The sequence below is a fragment of the Corylus avellana genome, chromosome 2, assembly GCF_965113065.1.
Source record: "Corylus avellana chromosome 2, dhCorAvel1.hap1.2, whole genome shotgun sequence".
NCBI classification, from domain to species: domain Eukaryota; kingdom Viridiplantae; phylum Streptophyta; class Magnoliopsida; order Fagales; family Betulaceae; genus Corylus; species Corylus avellana.
The window spans coordinates 16,733,464-16,756,204 of NC_142491.1; the positions used below are offsets into that span (position 1 = coordinate 16,733,464).

The following is a 22,741-nucleotide window of genomic DNA, read 5'->3' on the forward strand; positions in this document are numbered from 1 at the left end:
CCTCCACGCCAACCCCGCAACCGGAGCCCCTTCCACTCACGCCCTCGCACACTCTCTACGCGCCGCCTTCGGTGCCGGAGTCCTCCACGCCAACCCCGCAACCGGAGCCCCTTCCACTCATGCCCTCGCACCCTCTCTACGCCCCGCCTTCGGTGCCGGAGTCCTCCACGCCAACCCCGCAACCGGAGCCTCTTCCACTCACGCCCGCGCACCCTCTCTACGTGCCGCCTTTGGTGCCGGAGTCCTCCACGCCAACCCCGCCAGTGCACCAGAGTGAGGCCGGCACGTCTCGACGCGTTCAGTGTCGCCCGGCACTGCAGGACGGAAAGAGCGAGACGGTGCCTGCTCCTTTCCCGTGGGCCACAACTCGTCGAGCCACCGTCCACAGCTTGAATTACTTGCTGTCTAATGAAATCGTCACCGTTGCCGGCGAAGTCCAATGCAAGAAATGCGAGCGCCAGTATGAGATGGAGTATCCGTTGAAAGAGAAGTTCGCTGAAGTGGGTTGTTTAATCGCGAACAAGAGGGGCTCCATGCGTGACAGGGCTCCGAAAGTATTGTCGAATCCTGCTTTTCCGAGGTGCAATTTTTGTGGAGAAGAGAATAGCGCGAAGCCGATTATTTCAGAGAAGAAGAAGACGATCAACTGGCTGTTTTTGCTTCTGGGGCAGTTGATTGGTTGCTGCACGCTTGAGCAGTTAAAGTATTTCTGCAAGCACGCCAAGAACCATCGGACGGGTGCCAAGGATAGACTTCTCTATCGCACATATCTTGCACTCTGTAAACAACTTGATCCCGACGGCCCTTATGATTGATGAGATTTTAGCATGCATGTTGGCTGCAATTTTTTTTTTTTTTTTGGGTTTTATTGAAATAGGTTAATTTCTTTTCTTTTTTCTTTTTTTTTTTTTAATCTCCATTAGGGTTATCTTACCAGTTTGGCTTGTAATCTTCTCCATATGAATGAAACATTCAAATTTAATTTTATTGTCAGGTCACCAGTTCTTACTCCCACTTAGATTTTGCAATTTGGAATTCTCAAACCAAGTATTTAGGAGCACAAGCAATGTCCTATAAATGCCATTTCATTCTTTATGTTTAGGAAAAATTAAAAAAAAATTACAAAAATATTAGATTCCCGGGAACCAATATACATTATTTTAATATAAACATTTATTCCTTCTTTTTTTTTTCTTTATTTTATCTTTAATTGAGAATTTTGTGAAAAAAATGAGAGTAGATAGAGAACTTATATTTTGTAAATAAATAATATTTTAATGGTATAGGAAAAAGGTAAGAGAATGTATTGTGAAATATATTTTTATAGGGAAGGAAAAAGTAGTTTTGTGCCCTAAATTTATGAAAAATCAAAGGGAAGATACAGATTTTTTAAAATCAATATAACTTAATTAATTTTAAAGTTTAAATTTATCTACAAAGATATGAACGTACATTTAGTAAAAACAAGATCAAAACATTGAAATTTCAGTTGTCAGTTGTAATCTTTTTGTTTAGAATTTGAAAGTTCAAATTTATTCGAACTCCAACTTTTTATTTGGATTTTGCGATTTGGAAATCCCAACTGTTTAGTAAAAACAGTTCAAATTTATCTACAAAGATATGGACTCCAACTTTGTCTATATTTTGTGATTTTCAGTTGTCTAATCTTTTTGTTTACAATTTGAAAGTTTAAATTTATCTGATATGGAATCCAACTTTCTGGATTTTGCGATTTGGAAATCTCAACCAAGTATCCGAATATGCTAAGTGTTTTCTTGGTGTACTCCCAACTGTGATAGATTATTATTATTATTGACTTTTAATTTAAAGTTCAAATTTATTATGGACTCCAACTTTCTCTAGATTTTGTGATTTGAAAATCTCAACCAAGTGTTTACTAAAGATCTTTAGTAAAAACAAGATCTTTAATAAAAACTTAATTACTAAACACGATTTTTAGTAAAAACAAGATCTTCTAAAATCAACATAACTTTTAAAGTAATGTTACAAGTCCCTCAAGAATGATGTGGGCCAATGGTGATTTTAATAGCCATATCATTCTTAGAGGGACTTAAGAGGGACACAATAGGAACTTCTAGAATTACTCTAACTTTTAAACTTATTCTAGGTGCAATTAAAAATGCAAATTATTCTAGGTGTAAATTTTTAAGATTTTGTGCATAATAAGATAAAGTATGAGATAATATTAATTTTGAACTCTATGCTAATAATAATACCTAATTTCCCTTTCTTTTCTTTTTTTTTTTATAAAAAATACCTAATAATAATACCAAATCCTAGGATAATACCAAGTAGCATCACCTATGGGGTATTCTTGGAGCTTCTCGTTACTTTTATTGGAGCTTCCCGTCTCTCATACATGAGGCCCAATATGGTTACTTTGCGCTGCATGCTTGCTGCAATGCATTGGGCCCTTTGCACGTGCTCCCATAAAGTAAAGCCCATGATAAATTGGTCTGAACTGTGGGGTATTCTTGCAACTAACATGGCAATCAATCATATGATTTAGGTGCTTTTTAAATGGCATTATGGCAGATGTGCGGTCCAGTCCACTTTTAGGAGGATACTGATTGAAAGTGTTAAATCATCCAGTCTGGCTCGTGCTAAGTTGCACGAGCTTTTATTTATTTATTTTTAATATGGGAAAAGGAAAAAGAGAACTTATCAATTATTATTCCAACTACTATAATGTAGAAGTGGAATTATGATTATAATAACATTCAGTGCCTTCTCTTTAGAGGCAACCACACTATCAAAATTTATGATTCTGCCCATACTATATGACAATGTATACATAAATTTCATTTTACTATAATGTAACATCACCTATATTATTAGACGTATAAGAAATCCTATTAACCAATTAAGGTGGAGCTAATGCCGTCCTTCTTGCGGTGCGCTTTGCATTTTATTTTGGAAGCATCTCCATCATTCTTGTCATCTATTATTTTTATGTAGCTTTTGATGGGTCGCAGTCCCCATCCTAGCGGACATAAACTAACAATTTTTCTAATTTCAAAATTTGATTGTATTAAAGACATTAATACGTGCAAACCATATTGCCAAAGAAACCACTTTGAATCGTATATTTTCACTTACTCTCCCATTCTTCCCATTCTTTTGTATTTAAGAATTTGTAGAAAAAAAAAAAAAAAAAAAAACCGGGTTCGGATAAATGGACTCAGATAAGAATCTTCTCACAACAATTCGGTTCGGACAGTTGGGATGGGAATCTCCGCCCAAGGGCTGAGCCAACTGGCGGAGTCCCCGAGTCACATCAGCTATGTTTGGGAAGAGCCAGGCCCGGCACTGTAGCTGGAACGGCACTGTTCCAGCTACAGTGCCAATTGATACGTGGCAGCAGAAATTGGTTTTTTTATCTTAATTTTTTATTTTTAAATCAAAATATAAAAAAAAAGGGGGGGGGGGGGAACGCTGGGGTGGTTCCAGCCACCCTTTGGCCAAAATGGGGTGGCCGAACCACCCCATTTTTGGCCAAGGGGGTGGCTGGCCGATCTGGGGGTGGTCGAACCACCCCCGTGGCCAAGGTGGTGGTCCGGCCACCCCCTTGGCCAAAAAAAAAAAAAAAGGGAATCGGTGCATTTGGGGGTGGCTCTTGGCCAAAAATGGGGTGGTCCGGCCACCCAATTTTGGCCAAGGGGTGGCTGGAACCACCCCAGCATTCCCCCCCTCCCCCATTTTTTTTTGTTTTTTTTTAATATTTTGATTTTTTTTTAAAAAAAAAAGATAAAAAATTAATTTCTGCTGCTACGTGTCAATTTACAGTGTCGCTTGGCCTGGCTCATCCCAAAGATAGCTATCACTCGTAGAGTAGAGTTGGTCTCACAAGACATCCCGTACGACGACGTATAAATAGAAGGACAAGACAGAGACAGATAGAAACAGTAAAAAGAGAAACGGATCCAAGAGGCGCGAGAGAGACAGAAGGTTCCCCCCTCATAAAAACCAAAAAGAGAATCTCTAACATCCAAATTTACAGGAAAGAAAAAAAAAAAAAAAAAAAGAGAAGAGAATGCAAATGCCGATGACTGGAACCCCAACAGCGACGTTAGCAAAATGAAGAAAGCCAATGTGTGAAAAACCCTAAGATCTACTCCTCTTGGTTTTAGAGTCTCGGGGTTCGAATCGCCGAAATGGAGGCTCTGACGGAGCTCTGCGACCTGGTGGCTCGGAACCCGACCCAATTCTCTGAGAAGCTCGCGTGGATGTGCAACCGCTGCCCCCAACCCGACTCGCTTTCGTCCGGATCGCTTCGGGTTTCGCGTTCTCAGCTCAATGCCGTTCTCGCCGTGGCTAGATTCCTCTCCAAATGCTCCGATTCCTCGGATACGCGACCCAAATCCGTCGTTCTCGAGTTCCTCCACTCCGTTCCCTCCTCGTTCACCGAGTCTTTCTGGCCGCAATCCTACAGCACAGAGTCGATCGCCTCGTTCTTCGCTGATTTCCTGAGCTACGTCGCTAAGGCCGCCGAATTGTCCTCCGATTTCGCCGCCGAAATAGCGGGGTTCTCCGGCGACGTCGTTTTATCGGCGATTGGTGCGAATTCGGCGATTTCTAGGGTTTTCTTGACGGCCTTGTCGCAGAATTTCTTGCCGATTATGCCCTCTGACGCCGACAGATTCGTCACGTGCCTCCTCGATCAGCTCTCGATCCCGGTCCTTGCCCCCGGCACGCCGAGAGAGCAAGTTCCGGCCGCGAATTCCGAGACCTCGTCGGCGCAGAGCTCGCCATTGAGCGTGAACCATTACCAGCCGAACGAGAGCGAGGCGAGTCCGGGAAATGAGGTGAGCCACGTGTCCGGTTCGACCTCGAGTTCGAGGGTTGGGGACGAGGTGACCAGTGCGACGTCGTCGAGGGGGTCGATGGTGATGAATGGGGGCAGCATTTTGTGGAAGAGTGGGAGTGGGGTTGATCAGTTGGGTGCGAATTTGGGGCTCAACGATGTTGGTGGAGCTATGTTTAGGCAACAGGTCACTTCGTTCGAGGAAGAGTCCGTGGAGAGCTTGGAGAAGCAAGAAATAGCGTTCAAATTGATTGCCCACATTTTGGACAAGGTTCAAATTGATTCCAGGCTTTTGGAGCAGGTGAGGTTGATCGCCAAGAAGCAGCTCCAATCTTTGTCCGTTTTTCTAAAGGTAAGGAGGTTTTAGATGTTACCATTTTTGCAAAATTTGAAATTTGCTATGTTTCTTATATGTAGGTCTGTAGGTAGCTAGTATGTAGTTCATGGGATATTTGGGGATTCAACTTGTTAAAGAGGAAGGGAGAATAAGATAGAGATGGTTGAATTGTTGGTTGTATGGGCAGATTAGGAAGCGGGACTGGAACGAACAAGGGGCGCTTTTGAAGGCCAGAATCAATATGAAATTGTTGGTTTATCTGGCTGCTGCCAAGTTGAATGTTAAGAGCATTGGGGCCCTTGACTCTGAGGGAAAATCCACCAAGAGGTTGGTGCACGAGGCAGTTGCATTGTTGATTGATGCTGCTGAAGCCTGTTTGCTCTCGGTTTGGCGCAAGCTGAGAGCTTGTGAAGAACTCTTTGGTTCCTTGCTTGCTGGGGTTGCACAAGTTGCTGTGGCTCGAGGAGGTCAGCTGCTGCGTGTATTGCTCATCCGCCTTAAACCCATTGCGCTGGCTGTTTGTGCACAGGTACATAGTTTGGATGTGTTTTGATTTTACATCAAAATTCACATGCAATGTGGTAATCTGTTTTTTGGGTATTGTATTTTTGTACAATGCAATTGTAACAGGCTGATACTTGGGGCAGTAGCCAGGGAGCTATGTTTGAGAGTGTCATGAAGACTAGTTGTCAAATTATTGAATCTTGCTGGACCAAGGAGCGGGCTCCCGTGGATACTTATATCATGGGATTGGCTACAAGTATACGTGAACGAAATGATTATGAGGAACAGGTTGGTCTTATCTCGAATGACAGTGGCATGCCAATCATATGCGTAGAAATATACATCTCTAATTATGCTTGTATTCATATTTTCGAATGCATATTAAATTTGTGGGAAATTAAGTTATCGCCTTTTGGGCTCCTTTTGACTTTTCCCCATGATTGTTTGGACCTTTACCTCTCATGTAATTACTGTTTGCGAAGCACAGATATCCCTATTATATTGGTTTGAGACTGTAATTATATTAGCGGTATCTATACCTTTGTATTTTCCAATTGGGGGAAAACCTATTTGAACAACAAGATTTATTGTGTCCTAACTAATCAATATCTTTGAGATCTTTGTGCTTATTTAATTTTTTTTATTAATACTTAATTTCATTGTATGCATTTTAATTTTTACCAATTACAGGCTGATAAAGAGAAACAGGCAGTTCCTGTTGTGCAACTTAATGTTATACGCTTGCTAGCTGATGTGAATGTGGCTGTCAAAAAAGTGGAAGTAGTGGACATGATATTACCTCTTTTCATTGAAAGCTTAGAAGAGGGTGATGCTTCAACTCCTAGTTTATTGCGACTCCGAGTATGGAATCTTTGTCTTAAGAGCATGCATCTGCTGATGTGCATTTTACATCTTTTTATCTATTTGTTTCGTTTAATATTGGTCAATATAACAGAATCAAATAGCTGTTGCTCCTTTAGTTGCATGGTTTCTCAACTTTTCTCGCACTAAATTTACTGCAGCTTCTTGATGCTGTATCTCGCATTGCAAGTCTAGGGTTTGAGAAGTCTTATCGTGAGACGGTAGTTCTGATGACAAGAAGTTACTTGCGTAAACTTTCAAGTATAGGATCTGCTGAAAGCAAAACAATAGCACCTGAAGCCACTACAGAACGTGTTGAGGTACTCATTGTCTAATAAAGTGCTCTGTGCTTGATAATGTTAGGTTGCTTGACTGTATATTTTCTCAAATGGACACTCACTGGTTCAATCACATTCAGACACTTCCTGCAGGATTTCTTCTGATTGCTAGTGGTCTTACAAGTGCAAAGTTGCGTTCAGACTATCGTCACCGATTGCTATCTTTGTGCTCAGATGTAGGCCTGGCTGCTGAGTCCAAAAGTGGAAGGTATAACTCTATAGTTACATTCATGCTGATTGCATGTTATGATGGCGTGTTACGTGATTTCTCTTTTTGATTTATGACATCTTGAGCAAGTCTTCTGGAGGCTTTTGTTTTATATTACTGATTTCAACTACCCGATTTTTGTTATTGCATTGCACATTAGAGACTTCATAGCTGATACTACTGTTTCAGGAGTGGAGCAGATTTTCTGGGGCCTCTGCTTCCTGCTATCGCTGAAATATGTTCTGATTTTGATCCTACTGTAGATGTGGAACCTTCAGTTTTGAAGTTATTTCGCAACCTATGGTTCTATGTTGCTCTTTTTGGCTTAGCACCTCCCATACAGAAGATTCAACTACCAACAAAGTCAGTATCCAGTACACTGAACAGCGTGGGAAGCATTGGTGCCATTGCTCTTCAAGCTGTGGGTGGACCATACATGTGGAATACACTGTGGTCTTCTGCTGTTCTGCGTATTGCTCAAGGGACTCCTCCACTAGTAAGTTGATTGTGAAGAGTTTTCTGTTTGAGGCTAGTTTGTTCTCCATGCTAGTAATTAGTATCTATCGCTTGCTTGCTTTTATATTGTGGGAGTTGTTTTTTTCTCACTGAATGTTTTGTTACATACACAAATTGCTTTGTTAGGTTGCTGTTTTGGTGTATCATGTGAAATTGTTTTGGATACTCAATCTTATTAGATTATCCTTCTTCATGTCTTCATGTCTCACTGATTGTTTTGTTGCTTATTGGAATCACCTTGTTAGGTTTCTGTCCTGGAGTAATTATGTCTTGTCTTGGATACTCAGTTTCATTTACTTGTACATATGAAAACTTGAAATTTTCTATGAGTGCATGTGAAGCTCTGCATTAATGTTGCCTTACATTGGTAGGCTGACTCTTGCTTGCATAAGGGGTGGGCATCAATGCTCCAGTAATGAGGTGATGCTCCCCCGATCACCTTCATGTTTTGCTTGCCTGTTGAGTGTAGCCGCTTCATTTAATGATTATCAAAGGTTAGGATTGAATAGTGCATGCCGATTCCTGCCTGTTAGGGCCAGCATTTAGTAATGGGCTTTTAAACCTTTATTGTTGATTCAATGTTAAGAGACAATTATATAAACTGATGGCTACGTTCTGACTCTAGTTTGTTTTAATTGTAATATTATTTGTGTATTGGTGTGGTGATTTATATAATTGTTGGTGGTGATTTTTAATTGAAATCACCACCAATGCACCAAGGCAAATCCATCAGAATTATGAGGAGCTTTATCTTGGTGGAGACTTCCTACCCTGCTAGTTATAAGAGGATGAATGTGATCTCAAGATAAGCTCCCACTTGCCCCATGCCAAGTTGGCTTAGATTCTAAAAGATGTTTCTATTAACAACCGGCTTAAGTTTTGTTTAGAGGGCTATCTAGATAGGCCTGCAATTGCCTACATGGATTGGATTTAGGCCATTGGTCTCTCCGATTTTAGGATGTTACTCCTCTTTAGTTATATGCCTCTTGCAAGTTTTGCCGCCACCGAAATCCAGCAGAAAAGGAAAAAGAATTAGGATACACGCTTTCATGGATCTTCTTAGAACATTGACTGCACGAAATGATTTGCCTGATTAGATGAGATCCAGGCATTCAGCCATTAAATACAACTACCATTTTGTCAAATTTGTCTTGATAATACACAAATCAAAGGCTAAACTCATTTAGATAGTATAATTATTTGTTTTTCTTGGTCAGCGCCCCCCAAGGAAAGATCATACAAAGGGATTTAACAGATTTCCCTGTAATAAAACAAAAATTTATAGCAAAGATAGAAATAATATTATACCAAATAATTTTTCTCTCTTTCTTGGGGCTTCACCTTTGTGCTTTTTAATGAAATTGTGATTACTTATAAAAAAATTCAAAGAAACAGGATACTAAAACATAACAATAAGCATGACATAAAATAAAAGACTAGGCTTATGCTATCTAGTGGGCTGGATGAAGTGGACTAATCAGCCCGTGTTGCTTTGGGCCTAGATACTCTGTGTTAGTTTCCCTGAGTAGATACTTTAGTAAAGTACTAAAGGCCTTGGTCTTGAGGTTTGCTCCCTTTAAGGTCTAAGGTTCAACACCTCATGGGTGCAAACAATTCCTTGGGGCTACGCCCCCTAGTGAAAAGCTAGCGACTTAACCAGTTCCGTGTAGGGAAACTTCCAAGGGTGCGGTGCACGGGACCGGGGTTTACTCCGCAGGGATGGATCCGAAGGGCCCTGCCTTGGAGAGGTTCTCCGACATAAAAAAAGCAAAAAAAATGTCCTTATTGTTTTGTTGTCTTGCTCGTGAACTAAAAGCAAGATGGATGAGGGTAGAATCACGTACCCGAGTAGATATATGAGTATGAGCCTTTGGTCGTGTAAGCAAACATATTGAAATGTGATTTTTTTCCCTTTTGTAATTAGTTATGCATGTTGTGAGTGTGCACTTAATCTTTTAATGATTTACCTTGGTTTGATTTTTTTTTCTTCTAGTATTTGGAAGCGCATGAGGCAATTCTATTCAGATACCCGAATCTCGCCTCATTGTTTATCACATGAATTGGTATTAGTAATTTCAGTGAATATTTGAGAGTTTTCTGAAGTTGAAAAATGAAACTATAATTTCTTTTGCATAGGGTATGCATATTGTCACTAGGTGATGCTTTGTGAAGGAAGGGCCAATTGTCTGTGTTGGCTGCTTTACTCGGCTTCAGTGTTTTAAAGATTCTGCTTACCTTGAATATACTAATTTCTTTTTGGACTGGTCATTTAAAGTTCGGGTGTATATGTATTATCTATTTTAAAAAATGCTTATATTTGTCATTTTATGTGAGGATTTTTGTTTCTTTCTAGGTTGTTAGCTCTGTGAAATGGCTCGAAGATGAGTTAGAACTCAATGCTCTTCACAACCCGGACAGTCGTCGAGGGAGTGGCAATGAGAAAGCTGCTGTAACCCAGAGAGCTGCTCTTTCTGCTGCTCTAGGAGGGCGAGTTGATGTTGCAGCAATGAGCACGATTTCAGGTTAGATAAATTACTTACTATTTTATTTTGAATGAAGTGAGATTCTCTCTTTCATCTACTGTTCGCAAATTGACACTTCAATGGTATTGATATTGAGGAAATAGACTTTTTTGGATTTCGTTTGGTGAATTCACTATATACCATTTGATGTCTGAAACATTGATTTTCTATTCATTTTACAGGTGTAAAAGCTACCTATCTTCTTGCAGTAGCTTTTCTGGAAATTATACGCTTCGGCAGCAATGGTGGCATCCTTAATGGTGGCACTGTTGTGACTACTTCTAGAAGTGCCTTCAGTTGTGTCTTTGAATACCTAAAAACTCCAAATCTCATGCCAGCTGTCTTCCAGTGTTTAACAGCAATTGTCCACAGGGCATTTGAAACGGCAGTATCGTGGCTGGTATGCCTGTGTTTTCTATAAAGCTTTTAAGCAAATTCCTTTACATCCAGAGCACAAAATGCATTTAGCAATGCGCCTTGAGCTTGCACTTCTTTTGCAGTGTATTATATTGCTGGGGACATTCTTTTACTGTTCTTCAACTTTACTTCTCAAGTAAAAATGGTCCAAATGCCTCTAACAATCGATGGTTTTTAGGACTAAAGTATTTGTTTTTTCCTGTTTTAGCAAACTAGTCCTGTCTTAGATGATGGTATAAATTTGTTGAAATGAAATGTGTTTTTTTTTTACTATTTTCTGCTGTGCGTGCTATGTGAACATCACTTGTCCTTTGATCTTGGTTCAGGTGGATCGAATATCTGATACAGGTGATGCAGCTGATGTCCGAGACTCAACTCTTTACGCCCATACCTGTTTTCTCATCAAAAGTATGTGCCGGAGGGAGGAACACATACGGGACATTGCTGTGAACCTGCTGACTCAGTTGAGAGATAGGTTTCCACAGGTAATGTCTTATTAGTAATGCTATTCTCACTTATACCTATGCTTTGTTTTTATTTTTAATTTTGAGTAGTACATTTGAAACTAATGGAACCACTGGGGCTTGATACAAGGCCAAGTCTATTTGGGATGGTGTTCAAAAGATTGAACGTTGGTTGGCTAGTTAGAATATGATGCATCTGTCTAAGGGTGGTAGGGTTACCCTTATAAAGAGCACTATTTCCAACTTACACACTTCTTGTCTCTTTCCCCCCTTCCTGCTGGTGTTGTAAATTGAATAGAGAAGCTCCATTGAGATTTCTTATGGGGTGAGATGGGTGAAGAATTCAAATTTCACTTGGTTAGTTGGTACAAGGTTTGCTCTTCTATTTTCAAGGGAGGTTTGGGGATTCGAAACTTGAAGATGTTCAGTTGTGCTCTTTTAAGGAAATGGTTGCGATGCTATGTGCGAAAGAGAGAGGCATGGTGGAGAGTTTTGGATTCTAAATTTGGTAGTGCTTGGGCAAGCGGTGTTCTATTGATCCCATTGGGCTGTATAGTGTGGGGCTCTAGAAGAATATTAAGAGGGGGTGGAGGTTGTTTTATAGTATACTAGATTTGAGCTAGGAGACGGTTCCAAGATCAGATTCTTGGATGATGTGTGGTGCGGAGAGTTGACTCTTGAGGAAGCATTCCCGGATTTATATAGCATTGCTTGTATGAAGGAAGCTTCTGTTGCAGTTCATTTGGATTTTTCTATTGGTTCCCCTTAGTGGAATGTAAGCTTTATTAGAGCGACTCACGATTGGGTTGTGGATTTCTTGGCTTCCTTCTTCACTTTGTTGTTGTATTCTTGTAGAGTGAGACAGGAAGAGGAATACAAACTTTGGTGGGCCCCTTTGCACAAAAGGATGTTTGATGTTAGCTCCTTTTACAGGGTTCTTGCATGTAAAGATGGCTTCCCTTTCCCTTGGATGAGTATTTGGCTAATCTAAGGTTCCTTTGAGAGGTTTTCTTTTTCTCTTGGTCGGCAACCCTAGGAAAGATTCTTACCATGGATAATCTTAGGAAGTGGCATGTGCAAGAGGAATGGGGAGCCCGTTGACCATCTTCTTTTCCATTGTGAGGTTGCCTACGCCTTATGGAATGATTTCTTTAGTCGCTTTGGGTTGTTCTGTGTTATGCCTAGTCCGGTTGATTTGTTTGCTTGTTGGTGGACGGGTGGGTGCTCTCAAAGTGTTGTTGTGTGGAAGATAGGGCCCTCTTGGCTTTTGTGGTGCCTTTGGAGGGAAAGAAATGATTGAAATTTCGAGGACTGTGAGAGGACGTTTGATGAGATCAAGTCCTTTTATTTTCTTTATACTTGGACAACTGCATTTTTAGCTCCCTTGGTGATCATTTTAATGATTTGCTTGTACGTTTTTCTCCTTCTATTTAGGCATTCTCCTGTATACTTTCTGTGTACTTGGGTTGCACTTTGCACCTTTAATGATATTTATATATATAAAAAAACTAATGGAACCACATGAATACAGGTTTTGTGGAATTCATCTTGTCTAGATTCACTGCTGTTCTCAATTCATAATGAGTCACCTTCGGCTGTTGTCAATGATCCTGCTTGGATGGTGGCAGTTCGTTCTTTGTACCAAAAGATTGTTCGAGAATGGATCGTCAAATCACTTTCATATGCTCCCTGCACTAGCCAGGGTCTTCTACAGGTTCGCAAATATACTAACATCCTTTTATCATTACTGTTATTACCACTACTTTTAGTTTCATTAATGTTATAATAGGCATCTTTGTCTGAATTTTTAGTTTTGTTACGTTTGTTCATGTATTTTGTTTTTACAATTCAGGAAAAGCTTTGCAAAGCAAACACATGGCAAAGAGCACAGCATACAACTGATGTGGTTTCTCTTTTATCTGAGACAAGAATTGGAACTGGTAAAAATGATATCTGGACAGGCATACAAACGGCAAATATTCCGGCAGTCATGGCTGCTGCAGCTGCAGCATCTGGAGCAAACTTAAAATTAACAGAAGCCTTTAACTTGGAGGTACTCAGTACTGGTATAGTCAGTGCAACAGTGAAATGCAACCATGCTGGAGAGATTGCTGGCATGAGAAGGTTGTACAATAGCATTGGTGGATTTCAATCAGGTGCTTCAACCGGCTTTGGGCTTGGGGCTGGCCTTCAAAGGTTGATATCTGGAGCATTTCCTCAACAGCCACAGGCCGAAGATGATGTTTTCAATGCGATGCTGCTAACTAAGTTTGTGCGTTTACTTCAACAATTTGTTAACATTGCAGAAAAAGGTGGGGAATTGGACAAGTCACAATTTCACGAAACTTGTTCTCAGGCCACTGCATTACTCCTGTCAAATCTGGTAAAATATATTTCCAATTTTCATGTGTATTCTTTACAGAATGGAAGAATCTTCTATGAGACCATGTTCTCTTTATCTCAATTCTTTTATTTGGCAGGGTTCTGAATCAAAATCAAATTTAGAGGGCTTCTCACAACTTCTACGTCTTCTTTGTTGGTGTCCGGCTTACATTTCTACACCTGATGCAATGGAAACTGGTGTTTTCATTTGGACGTGGTTGGTTTCTGCTGCACCTCAATTGGGATCTCTTATACTTGCTGAGCTTGTTGATGCATGGTTATGGACAATTGATACGAAGCGAGGCCTTTTTGCCTCTGAAGCAAGGTGTTCAGGGCCTTCTGCAAAATTAAGGCCTCACCTTGTTTCTGGGGAGCCAGAAATGCAGCCTGAAACTGATCCTGTTGAGCAGATAATTGCTCATAGGCTATGGCTTGGATTTTTTATTGATCGCTTTGAGGTCAGGAATAAAAGTTTATTCATCTTCTATTTGGGGATGTTGCTTCATTTAATAAAAGTTTATATTATTTTCCCTGTTTTTATTATATTTCTATGGTCCTTTATCTTTTTATTTTTTTTATAGGTAGTTCGACACAATAGCGTTGAGCAACTCTTGCTTCTTGGTCGGTTGTTACAAGGGACCACAAAACTCCCTTGGAACTTTTCACGCCATCCTGCAGCCACTGGTACTTTTTTCACTGTCATGCTTCTTGGGCTAAAGTTCTGCTCATGCCAGTCCCAGGGCAATCTGCAGAATTTTAAAACAGGGCTTCAGCTGCTGGAGGACCGGATTTATAGGTGATAGCAATTGACTCTTTACTTTTGTTTGGATTCTGCATTCTTAGTACTTCATTGACTTTTAACTACTAGCATCTCTGCTAGCATTTTCTCCACATATGCATAACAATTGCTCGTCTTTGTGCTGAGAAACTTTGAATTCATTGTTTTTATTGATTTTAACCTTCTCTTCTTCTGGATTTGTGCATAGCCTGAATTGCAAACTAAGAAACTTGGCATGGTCTTCATTTTTTATGCTTGTATAGGTGACTATAATAATTGCATTTTTTCCCAATTATTAATAAGATGATAAAGATAGCTAGCATCATCTTTTTTCTTTTTTCTTGCAAGAGTCAATGTAGGTTCTGGTTAACATAATATTGTATTTAGTCACTATTTTTAAAAGTACTCAGTTTGTAAGCTTTGTACTGCTGATGGTCTGTAGTTAGAGAATTGGCTACACGCACGAAAATGAAATTTCCTGTAATATTAATTTTGCAACTTAAATACCTTTCGTTTTTTTCCTTTTTGTCTTCCCATAGATGATATTGAACTTCTGATAGTGAGGCTTACAGCTGTTTATTGGTTAAGGATAGTTGAATTTAACATTCTGATTTGGCGTTCGGACACTTGTCTAAGTGTTGCACTACAGCACAGTTTCCTGTTAAGTGAACTTGCGTATGTTTTTGAAATTGAATGTTTTCTTTGGTGCATGTTACAGGGCCTCTTTGGGCTGGTTTGCTTATGAGCCTGAATGGTATGACATGAACAATATGAATTTCACCCAGAGTGAGGCTCAATCTGTCTCTTTATTTGTTCACTACCTTTCAAATGAGCGAGTAGATGCTCTTCAATCCGATTCAAAAGCACGGACACGTGAAAATGGAAGTTCATTAATTGATGTGGTAAGGTGATTATATTTGCAGCACATGGAATTTACAGACACAGATTGTTTTGAGACATTTCTCTTCATCCTTAAAAAGACACATCCGTCTTTTAGTTTTTAAGCAGTGTTCTTAATTTTTTTCCCTCCTGTCAATTGTGCAAGCTCTATGTGCAATGTATCCTTATAATTACTTCAATATCTGCAGAACAATCAGTATCACCCTGTCTGGGGCCAGATGGAGAACTATGCAGTGGGAAGAGAAAAGCGAAAGCAGCTACTCTTAATGCTATGCCAGCATGAGGCCGATAGGCTAGAAGTTTGGGCTCAACCCCTTAACTCAAAGTAGTGTTTTATCCTATTGGAGAATGTTCTCATCGTGTTCTGTTTTTTTTTTTTTTTTTTTCTTCTCATTTTTAGGTGTCTTTTTGAGCCATTATGTTACAGAGGCAATTCAATCTAGGGATCAAATATTTTAATTTTGTATTTCCATTCATTTTCCAGGGAAAGTACATCTTCCCGGCCTAAAATTAGCTCGGAGAAATGGATTGAATACGCTAGAACAGCTTTCTCTGTGGATCCTCAGATTGCTTTTTCCTTGGCCTCAAGGTTCCCAACAAACACATATTTGAAGGCTGAAATAGTTCAGCTGGTTCAGGTATGTTTATCTCATTATCATTAATCTTTGGTGATGGTAGACCATCTTCCCTTTGTCACTCAAGGGAATTTTATATTACGTGATATCTTAAATTCAGTGGCATTGTTCTTGCAGTCGCATATGGTGGACATCCGCTGCATACCTGAAGCATTACCTTATTTTGTCACCCCGAAGGCAGTTGATGAAAATTCTACACTTTTGCAACAATTGCCGCACTGGGCTGCATGTTCAATTACACAAGCTCTTGAGTTCCTCACTCCTGCTTATAAGGGTCATCCACGTGTTATGGCATATGTTCTTAGGGTTCTGGAGTCCTATCCTCCCAAAACAGTAACCTTCTTCATGCCGCAGCTTGTGCAGGCCCTGCGATATGATGAAGAGGTTAGATTTCTAATAAAGATGTTTATTGTTTTCTTTGTGAGTGTACGTGCGGCTGGGGTGTGTGTACATATGTTTTCATTTGTTGCATAAAGTTGAACCCAAGCATGGGCATTTTATGCTAGATTTTTTGTTCGTAGATGTTGGACAGGTTTATCCCAATCTAATTCGATTTAATTTGGGTTGGCGGAGTTCTGGGGCAATTCAAACCATCCTGAACCTTATCCAATTATAAGTGGTTTTTACATGCCATGGAATATTTGCCAGTTCAAAATAAAAATTATCCATTTTGAATAAATTATGTGGCATGAAACCAACAAAGATAGTGAGGAAAGCAAATATTTCTGGTTAAACTGCAGTTTTTTAATACCAATTCATTGATTATCATTTTTTCCCCTTTGACCCACCAAACTGAACTTGCGCAGCCCAGGAGAATCCAATTCAGCACAATCACAAGTTTGTTTCATCTGCAGGCCAAATAATGCCATTATGAATACAACATATCAATATCTGTGAATGTCTGAATTTTTCTGATTTTTACTTCATCATTTTGCAGAGGTTAGTAGAGGGATATTTGCTCAGAGCAGCTCAAAGAGATGATGTATTTGCTCATATTCTGATATGGCATCTACAGGTGTGGAAAAATTCCAACTGTGACTTCTACAGCTGTAGTTAACTGTTTTAGTATTCATTTTTTATTGGCATAAATTATAATAGGATGGTGTCCAGTCAATGTCAATAGGGTCTCGCCCCTTTTTAGATAAATAGTTAACCTTTCAATAAGTGAAGCATTTCTTTTATGATAGACAACGGAGTAAAATTAGGAAATTAACACTTCTTTTTATTAGAAAGTAAAGATTGTTATTTGGCTCATATATGTAACACTATTCACAATCACTGTATAAATCTAAGTGAAGATATAGATGTTTTTACTTCAATAAACAAAACAAAATTTAAAGTTTGTTTATCCTAATGCTTTATAGATTTATTTGAGCAGTTCCAATAATACTTATAAAAAAATATAGATTTATTTGAGCAGTTCACATCTATAAATAATATGACCATGTATGTAAAAAGGAGTGAGGTCCAATCAACTTTGATTGGCACTGTCCTATCACAGTCTATCCTTATTTTATTTGTTTATCTGTTTATTTTTCCTTTGTTGTATTTTGTGATGAAAACTGCAAAATATAATGTGCTTTAACAGTAAATCTATTTTAATTTCCATTCAATTAGCACTGAGTTTAAGAATGGCAGGGTGAGGAGATGCAAGTATCAGAATCAGGGAAAGATCCTGCCTCTGGGAAGGTATGTCTGCATGTGTGCTTCAGGTCAAATAGAACATGGTAGTTTATTTATGATGTAAACTACATGCTATTCTCATCAATGCGATGGAGCTAAAATGCTGTTTCATAATGTGTATATAGAGATATTACACTATTGGAAGTGTTGGATATTGAACTGTATGTTGGGTGCTATGTTGTGGTTGTATCGGGGAAGGTAATAGTATAAGAAGATAGCATGGTTTAGTTTTAGTGATTCAAGTTTGTGATGAATTTGTACATATTACCTTTGAGAGGGGCCTTCTTTGCTTGGTCAGTCGCTCGCTCTAGGAAAGATCCTTACCATGGATAACCTTAGGAAGCGGCATGTATGTGTTTGAGGAATGAGAGTCTGTTGATCATCTTCTTCTCCATTGTGAGGTTGCTTGTACTTTATGGAATGCTATCTTCAATTGTGTTGGGCTGTTTTAGGTTATGCCTAGACAAGTATTAGACTTGTTTGCTTGTTGGAGAAGGTTATTTGGTAGCTCTCAGAGTGCAATTGTGTGGAAGTTGTTGCCTTTATGCCTTTTGTAGTGTCCTTAGAGGGATAGAAATGATAGAAGCTAAGAGGATGGTGGTGGAGCTTAACTATTTGTTCTTCAATACTCTTTATCTTTGGACAGTTGTGTTTGTTTTTCTTCATGAACTTAGTTTTCATGATTTTCTTTTTCTTTTTTCTCTTTCTAATTAGGTGTTTCTCTTGTATACTTCATGTTTACCTAGGTAGCTTTTTTCGCTTTTTATAATATTTCGATTACTTGCATATAAAAAAAAATTTACCTTAGATATGCTTACAAGGTAAGATGTGTTTCCATGACTCTGCTTTGTTATCAGTGGTTTTTACAATTTTCCATCTTTAGCTTGACTCTGCTTTGTTATCAGTAGTTTGTACAATTTTCAATCTTTATGGTTAGTTTTTATGTTTTCTTCTGGTAGTCTGTTGCTAAATGCTGAAAACTTCTATCTATTTCCTCTGTCATTTCAGAATAGTTCGTTTCAAGCACTGTTACCAATCGTTAGACAGCGCGTTATTGATGGTTTTGCTCCCAAGGCACTTGACTTGTTTAATAGAGAATTTGATTTCTTTGACAAAGTTACATCGATTTCTGGCAAACTTTTTCCGTATTCCAAGGAAGAGCGCCGAGCTCGTATCCGAAGGTATGTTTCTTACATTTTAATTGTTAAGCCCATAAGTATTGCATCTAGCAGTTGATGTTGTGGCTCAACTTTCTACGACAGTGAGTTGGAGGAAATTGAAGTGCAAGGAGAAGACCTCTATTTACCAACTGCTACTAACAAGCTTGTTAGGGGCATTCGGGTGGATAGTGGAATACCCTTACAGTCGGCAGCAAAAGTCCCAATAATGATTACATTTAACGTGGTAGATCGGCATGGGGACCAAAATGATACAAAGCCCCAAGCTTGCATTTTCAAGGTAAGGTGTTCTGTTGAAAATTTCCATTGATATCCACCTATGAGTTAGACCCAAAAATTGAATTTTGAATGCACATGTAAAGTTTAACCAATTATTGCAAATTTAAACAATTAAGCCTCTCAAGTTTACTGGCCTTTTTCTTATCTATTCCTTTTTTTTTTTGGTTAGCACCATGTTTGTCATAAATGGTTTTGAATGCATTTATTGTTGCAAATTCCACTAAAGCCCAGGCTAATACATTTTTGACCTTAAAGGAATAAGTAGAAATTACATTATATCTGAGATTCTAACCAACTATGTGTTAAATCCCAATAAAGTTGGGGTTGGCTTTAATGGACCCATGAACTAATTGGCATCAGCCTATCTGATGACCAATCCTAATTTCTTTAAGATTTGTTATGCATGGCTTAACCGAGTTCTCTTATTCAAGGTCGGAGATGATTGTCGACAGGATGTTCTTGCTCTTCAAGTGATAGCACTTCTTCGAGACATATTTGAAGCAGTTGGACTTAATCTCTATCTGTTCCCTTACGGTGTTCTCCCAACTGGCGCGGAGAGAGGCATAATTGAGGTGAATTTTTATCTTACTATTTAATTTGAAGGATTCTACTTGAGTGCATGCATATTCACATGTAGTACACATGCGGTGCATGTAGTTTTCGTGCCAAAATGTTACATGGACAATTACCAAATTACAACTTGGGAGACTAGAATGTGGGAGTTCATGTACTTCTAAATAGTTTCCTTAATAATTGAAGATATTGCTTGTGTTGATTGACACATCAATGCAGCAAGTGACAGATTACTTCTTTCTTTATCCTAATTTTTGGGATTGTTAGACTTGAATATATACAATTGAAGAGAATAGGGGAGATTTGAAAATTATGGTTCTTTTTCCCTCATTGTTGGTTTTTTTTTCTTCTTAATTATCTTTTCTAGAATTTCCTCATTGAAATGGATGAAATTGAATGTCAGAATTGCTGTATCTCCATTTGAGTTCTAACAAGTTAGTTTTTAATTTCTTGCTCAAAATTAAAGCAAGAGGGTTAAAATTCCCTTTGACCTGGATTTTGTTATGACAAACCAACTAAATTAGAAAACCAAAAATAGAAGCCTTAAATTTCAATTAAAATTGACTATTAGTTGAAGGTACTTGTAAGCTTAGTCTCTTGGTTGTTTGTATCATAGGCCTGTGATGGGAATTTTTCTTACCAGGATGTAGGATTTTATTTTGGTCCGAAGAGCCCTACCTTGGAGAGGTTCCCCGACATAAAAAAAAAAAAAAAAAAAAATAGATGTAGGGTTTTATTTTATATGGTCCTACCACTCATTCTGCATGGCTTGGACCAAGTGGCCTTTTCAACGGGTGAAGAGTCAGTTTGTTTTGTGCTTTGATATTGAATCCGCTGAATTTCTGGGCTTTTCAAGATTAGAAATCATAGTTTATTTTTGGCTGCTGCTGTGTGGAAGATGGTGCCTTTATGCTTCTTATGATGTCTATAGAGTGAAAGGAATGATAGAAGTTTTGAGGGCCATGAGTGGACCTTGGACGAGCTTAAGTCATTGTTTTCTATACTTTGTATCTTTGGACAACTGATTTTGTTTCTCTTGGTGACTAGTTACCATGATTTCCTTGCTCTTTTTTCTCCTTGTTAGGTTTTTTTTTTTTTTTTTTTTCATGTATACTTCTTGTGTTCCTGGTGGCATCTTATGTTTTTAGTGATATCTCGATTAATTTTCAGAAAAAAAAAAAGAAAAAAAAAAAAAAGAAGAAGAAAGATACTGGTAAAGAAATAAATATATGAATAAAATTAAAACAAATGAAACTACGAATTAAAAAATCCAATATTTGGGAAAAGTTATAAGAAATTGTAAAATATTTGTTTCTTAAGTCTGACTATGGAAATTTGCATTTGATAAAAGATAAAATTCTTTTGCTAATTCTAGAAGATTTAACAATATTTTGCTTTACTCTTGATGGATTATTCTTCGAATCATCTCTAAATGCCATCTTATCTTGCAGGTTGTGCCTAATACACGAAGCAGAAGTCAGATGGGTGAAACGACAGATGGTGGTTTATATGAGATTTTTCAACAGGACTATGGGCCTGTTGGCTCTCAAAGTTTCGAAGCTGCACGTGAGAATTTTATCATTAGCAGTGCCGGTTATGCAGTTGCCAGCCTTTTACTTCAACCAAAGGATAGGCACAACGGGAATCTTCTTTTTGACAAGTATGATCTATCTTTTTCATGATTTTATGAGTGTAACTTGTTATTTGTGATAATTACAGGAATTATTTCGATTTAGCTCTGTTGCGACAAGACAAATCTAAATTGGTTATTTACTTGCTTAAATCTCATTAGCCGATTCCAAATAATATTCTTGAAGAAACATATTATGGTCTTTCCAAATACCAGAACAAAGTTTGTGTAGAAATACGCCCGATTCTAATGTACATGTCAATGCAGTGTGGGGAGGCTTGTTCATATCGATTTTGGTTTCATCTTGGAAACTTCACCGGGTGGAAATATGCGCTTTGAAAGTGCACACTTTAAATTGAGCCATGAGATGACACAACTACTAGACCCATCAGGGGCTATGAAAAGTGAAACTTGGATCCAATTTGTAAGGTAGTGAGGACATGTTTGTTCATGAATAAACTTTTTATTTAGATCAAACTTAATTGCTTTGTTGTATTTGTGAACCGAACTCTTTTTTATCGAATCTCCACAGGTTATGCGTGAAGGGGTACCTTGCTGCCCGCCGTTATACGGATGGGATTATCAACACAGTATTGTTAATGCGAGATAGTGGATTACCCTGCTTCAGCAGGGGTGACCCCATTGGAAACCTTCGCCGGAGATTTCATCCTGAGATGAGTGAGCGGGAGGCAGCCAATTTCATGATCCGTGTGTGCACAGATGCTTACAACAAGTGGACAACTGCTGGCTATGACTTGATACAATATCTGCAGCAGGGCATTGAGAAGTAAAAAAAAAAAAAAAAGGAAAAAGAAAAAGGGGGAATTTTGGAGCTAGACTTCATTTGTAAATGATTGGTTGTATTTCTATGGTATAATTGTCATATAGCTGCGATTTTTCCTGGGGGGATGCCCACTGTAGTAATGTTGAGGTGAGTACTGTAAAAACGGCTAACACAAAATTGAGTTCCCTGTAACCTAGTAGTGGGATCCCTCCTTAGGTTTGTAAAAATATAGTTTGTAGTTTATATTTATTAATGAAATTCACAGGCTGTTGCGTTTGCGTTTATTTGGCAACCAAACATGTCCGAAGCAGATACACAACAGGATAGCTTAAAAAGGTACTCTCTCTCTCTCTCTCTCTCTCTCTCTCTTAAGACTACAAGGAGTACACTGTTAACAAGAAGAGAGAAGGTGGATAGAATTGTTCCAACATGGGTGCTGCTTCTCCTCTGATAACATAATTTAGTTCAATTTTTGGTTTGTAAAGATATTGAACTGAGTGTTTTTATTTTGATTTTTTAACCGTTGTTCACATTTGGAATGATTGAGGTATTGGAGGAGTTGAATAGATAGCGATGTACATTATGCTTTCGACGCTTTAATCCAGGATTTGTTTGGTTGAGATTGGGTTATAGGATATTTCAATTGTGTGACAACTTTAATTTGGGCCGTTCATTTTAAATGAATCACCGATCTTCATCCCTAGAAGGCATGACATTTCAATTTCTTCTGAAAAATATATATATTTGTTTGCACCAGTTGAATTTCTGGCAAGTCATGGTTTAACTGAACTAGTATAAACTCTAGAAAAGAAGTCATAACTAAGTAAATATCACTATTGGGTAAAATACATTTTTTTTTTAAAAAAAAATTAATGCTAGATATTACAGTTGTCCAACAATATTGATGTAGCATTCTATTGAATTATT

The 22,741-nt window shown here is 38.6% G+C and overlaps 1 protein-coding gene across 1 annotated transcript; it reads left to right on the forward strand.

The window, feature by feature from the left end:
- Positions 1–3,959: 3,959 nt before the first annotated feature.
- On the forward strand, positions 3,960–22,098 carry LOC132168097 (Phosphatidylinositol 3- and 4-kinase family protein). The gene is made up of 26 exons (XM_059579174.2): positions 3,960–5,177; positions 5,350–5,691; positions 5,793–5,954; positions 6,357–6,527; positions 6,689–6,847; positions 6,946–7,073; positions 7,263–7,569; positions 9,943–10,111; positions 10,294–10,511; positions 10,855–11,013; positions 12,524–12,706; positions 12,845–13,375; positions 13,473–13,832; positions 13,956–14,170; positions 14,871–15,054; positions 15,241–15,377; positions 15,537–15,690; positions 15,805–16,071; positions 16,625–16,702; positions 17,326–17,376; positions 18,379–18,551; positions 18,633–18,828; positions 19,259–19,399; positions 20,852–21,060; positions 21,298–21,459; positions 21,563–22,098. Exons 1-26 carry the CDS (start codon positions 4,176–4,178, stop codon positions 21,819–21,821), a joined length of 6,117 nt encoding a protein of 2,038 aa, XP_059435157.2. The 5' UTR covers positions 3,960–4,175; the 3' UTR covers positions 21,822–22,098.
- The last annotated feature ends 643 nt before the right edge of the window (positions 22,099–22,741 follow it).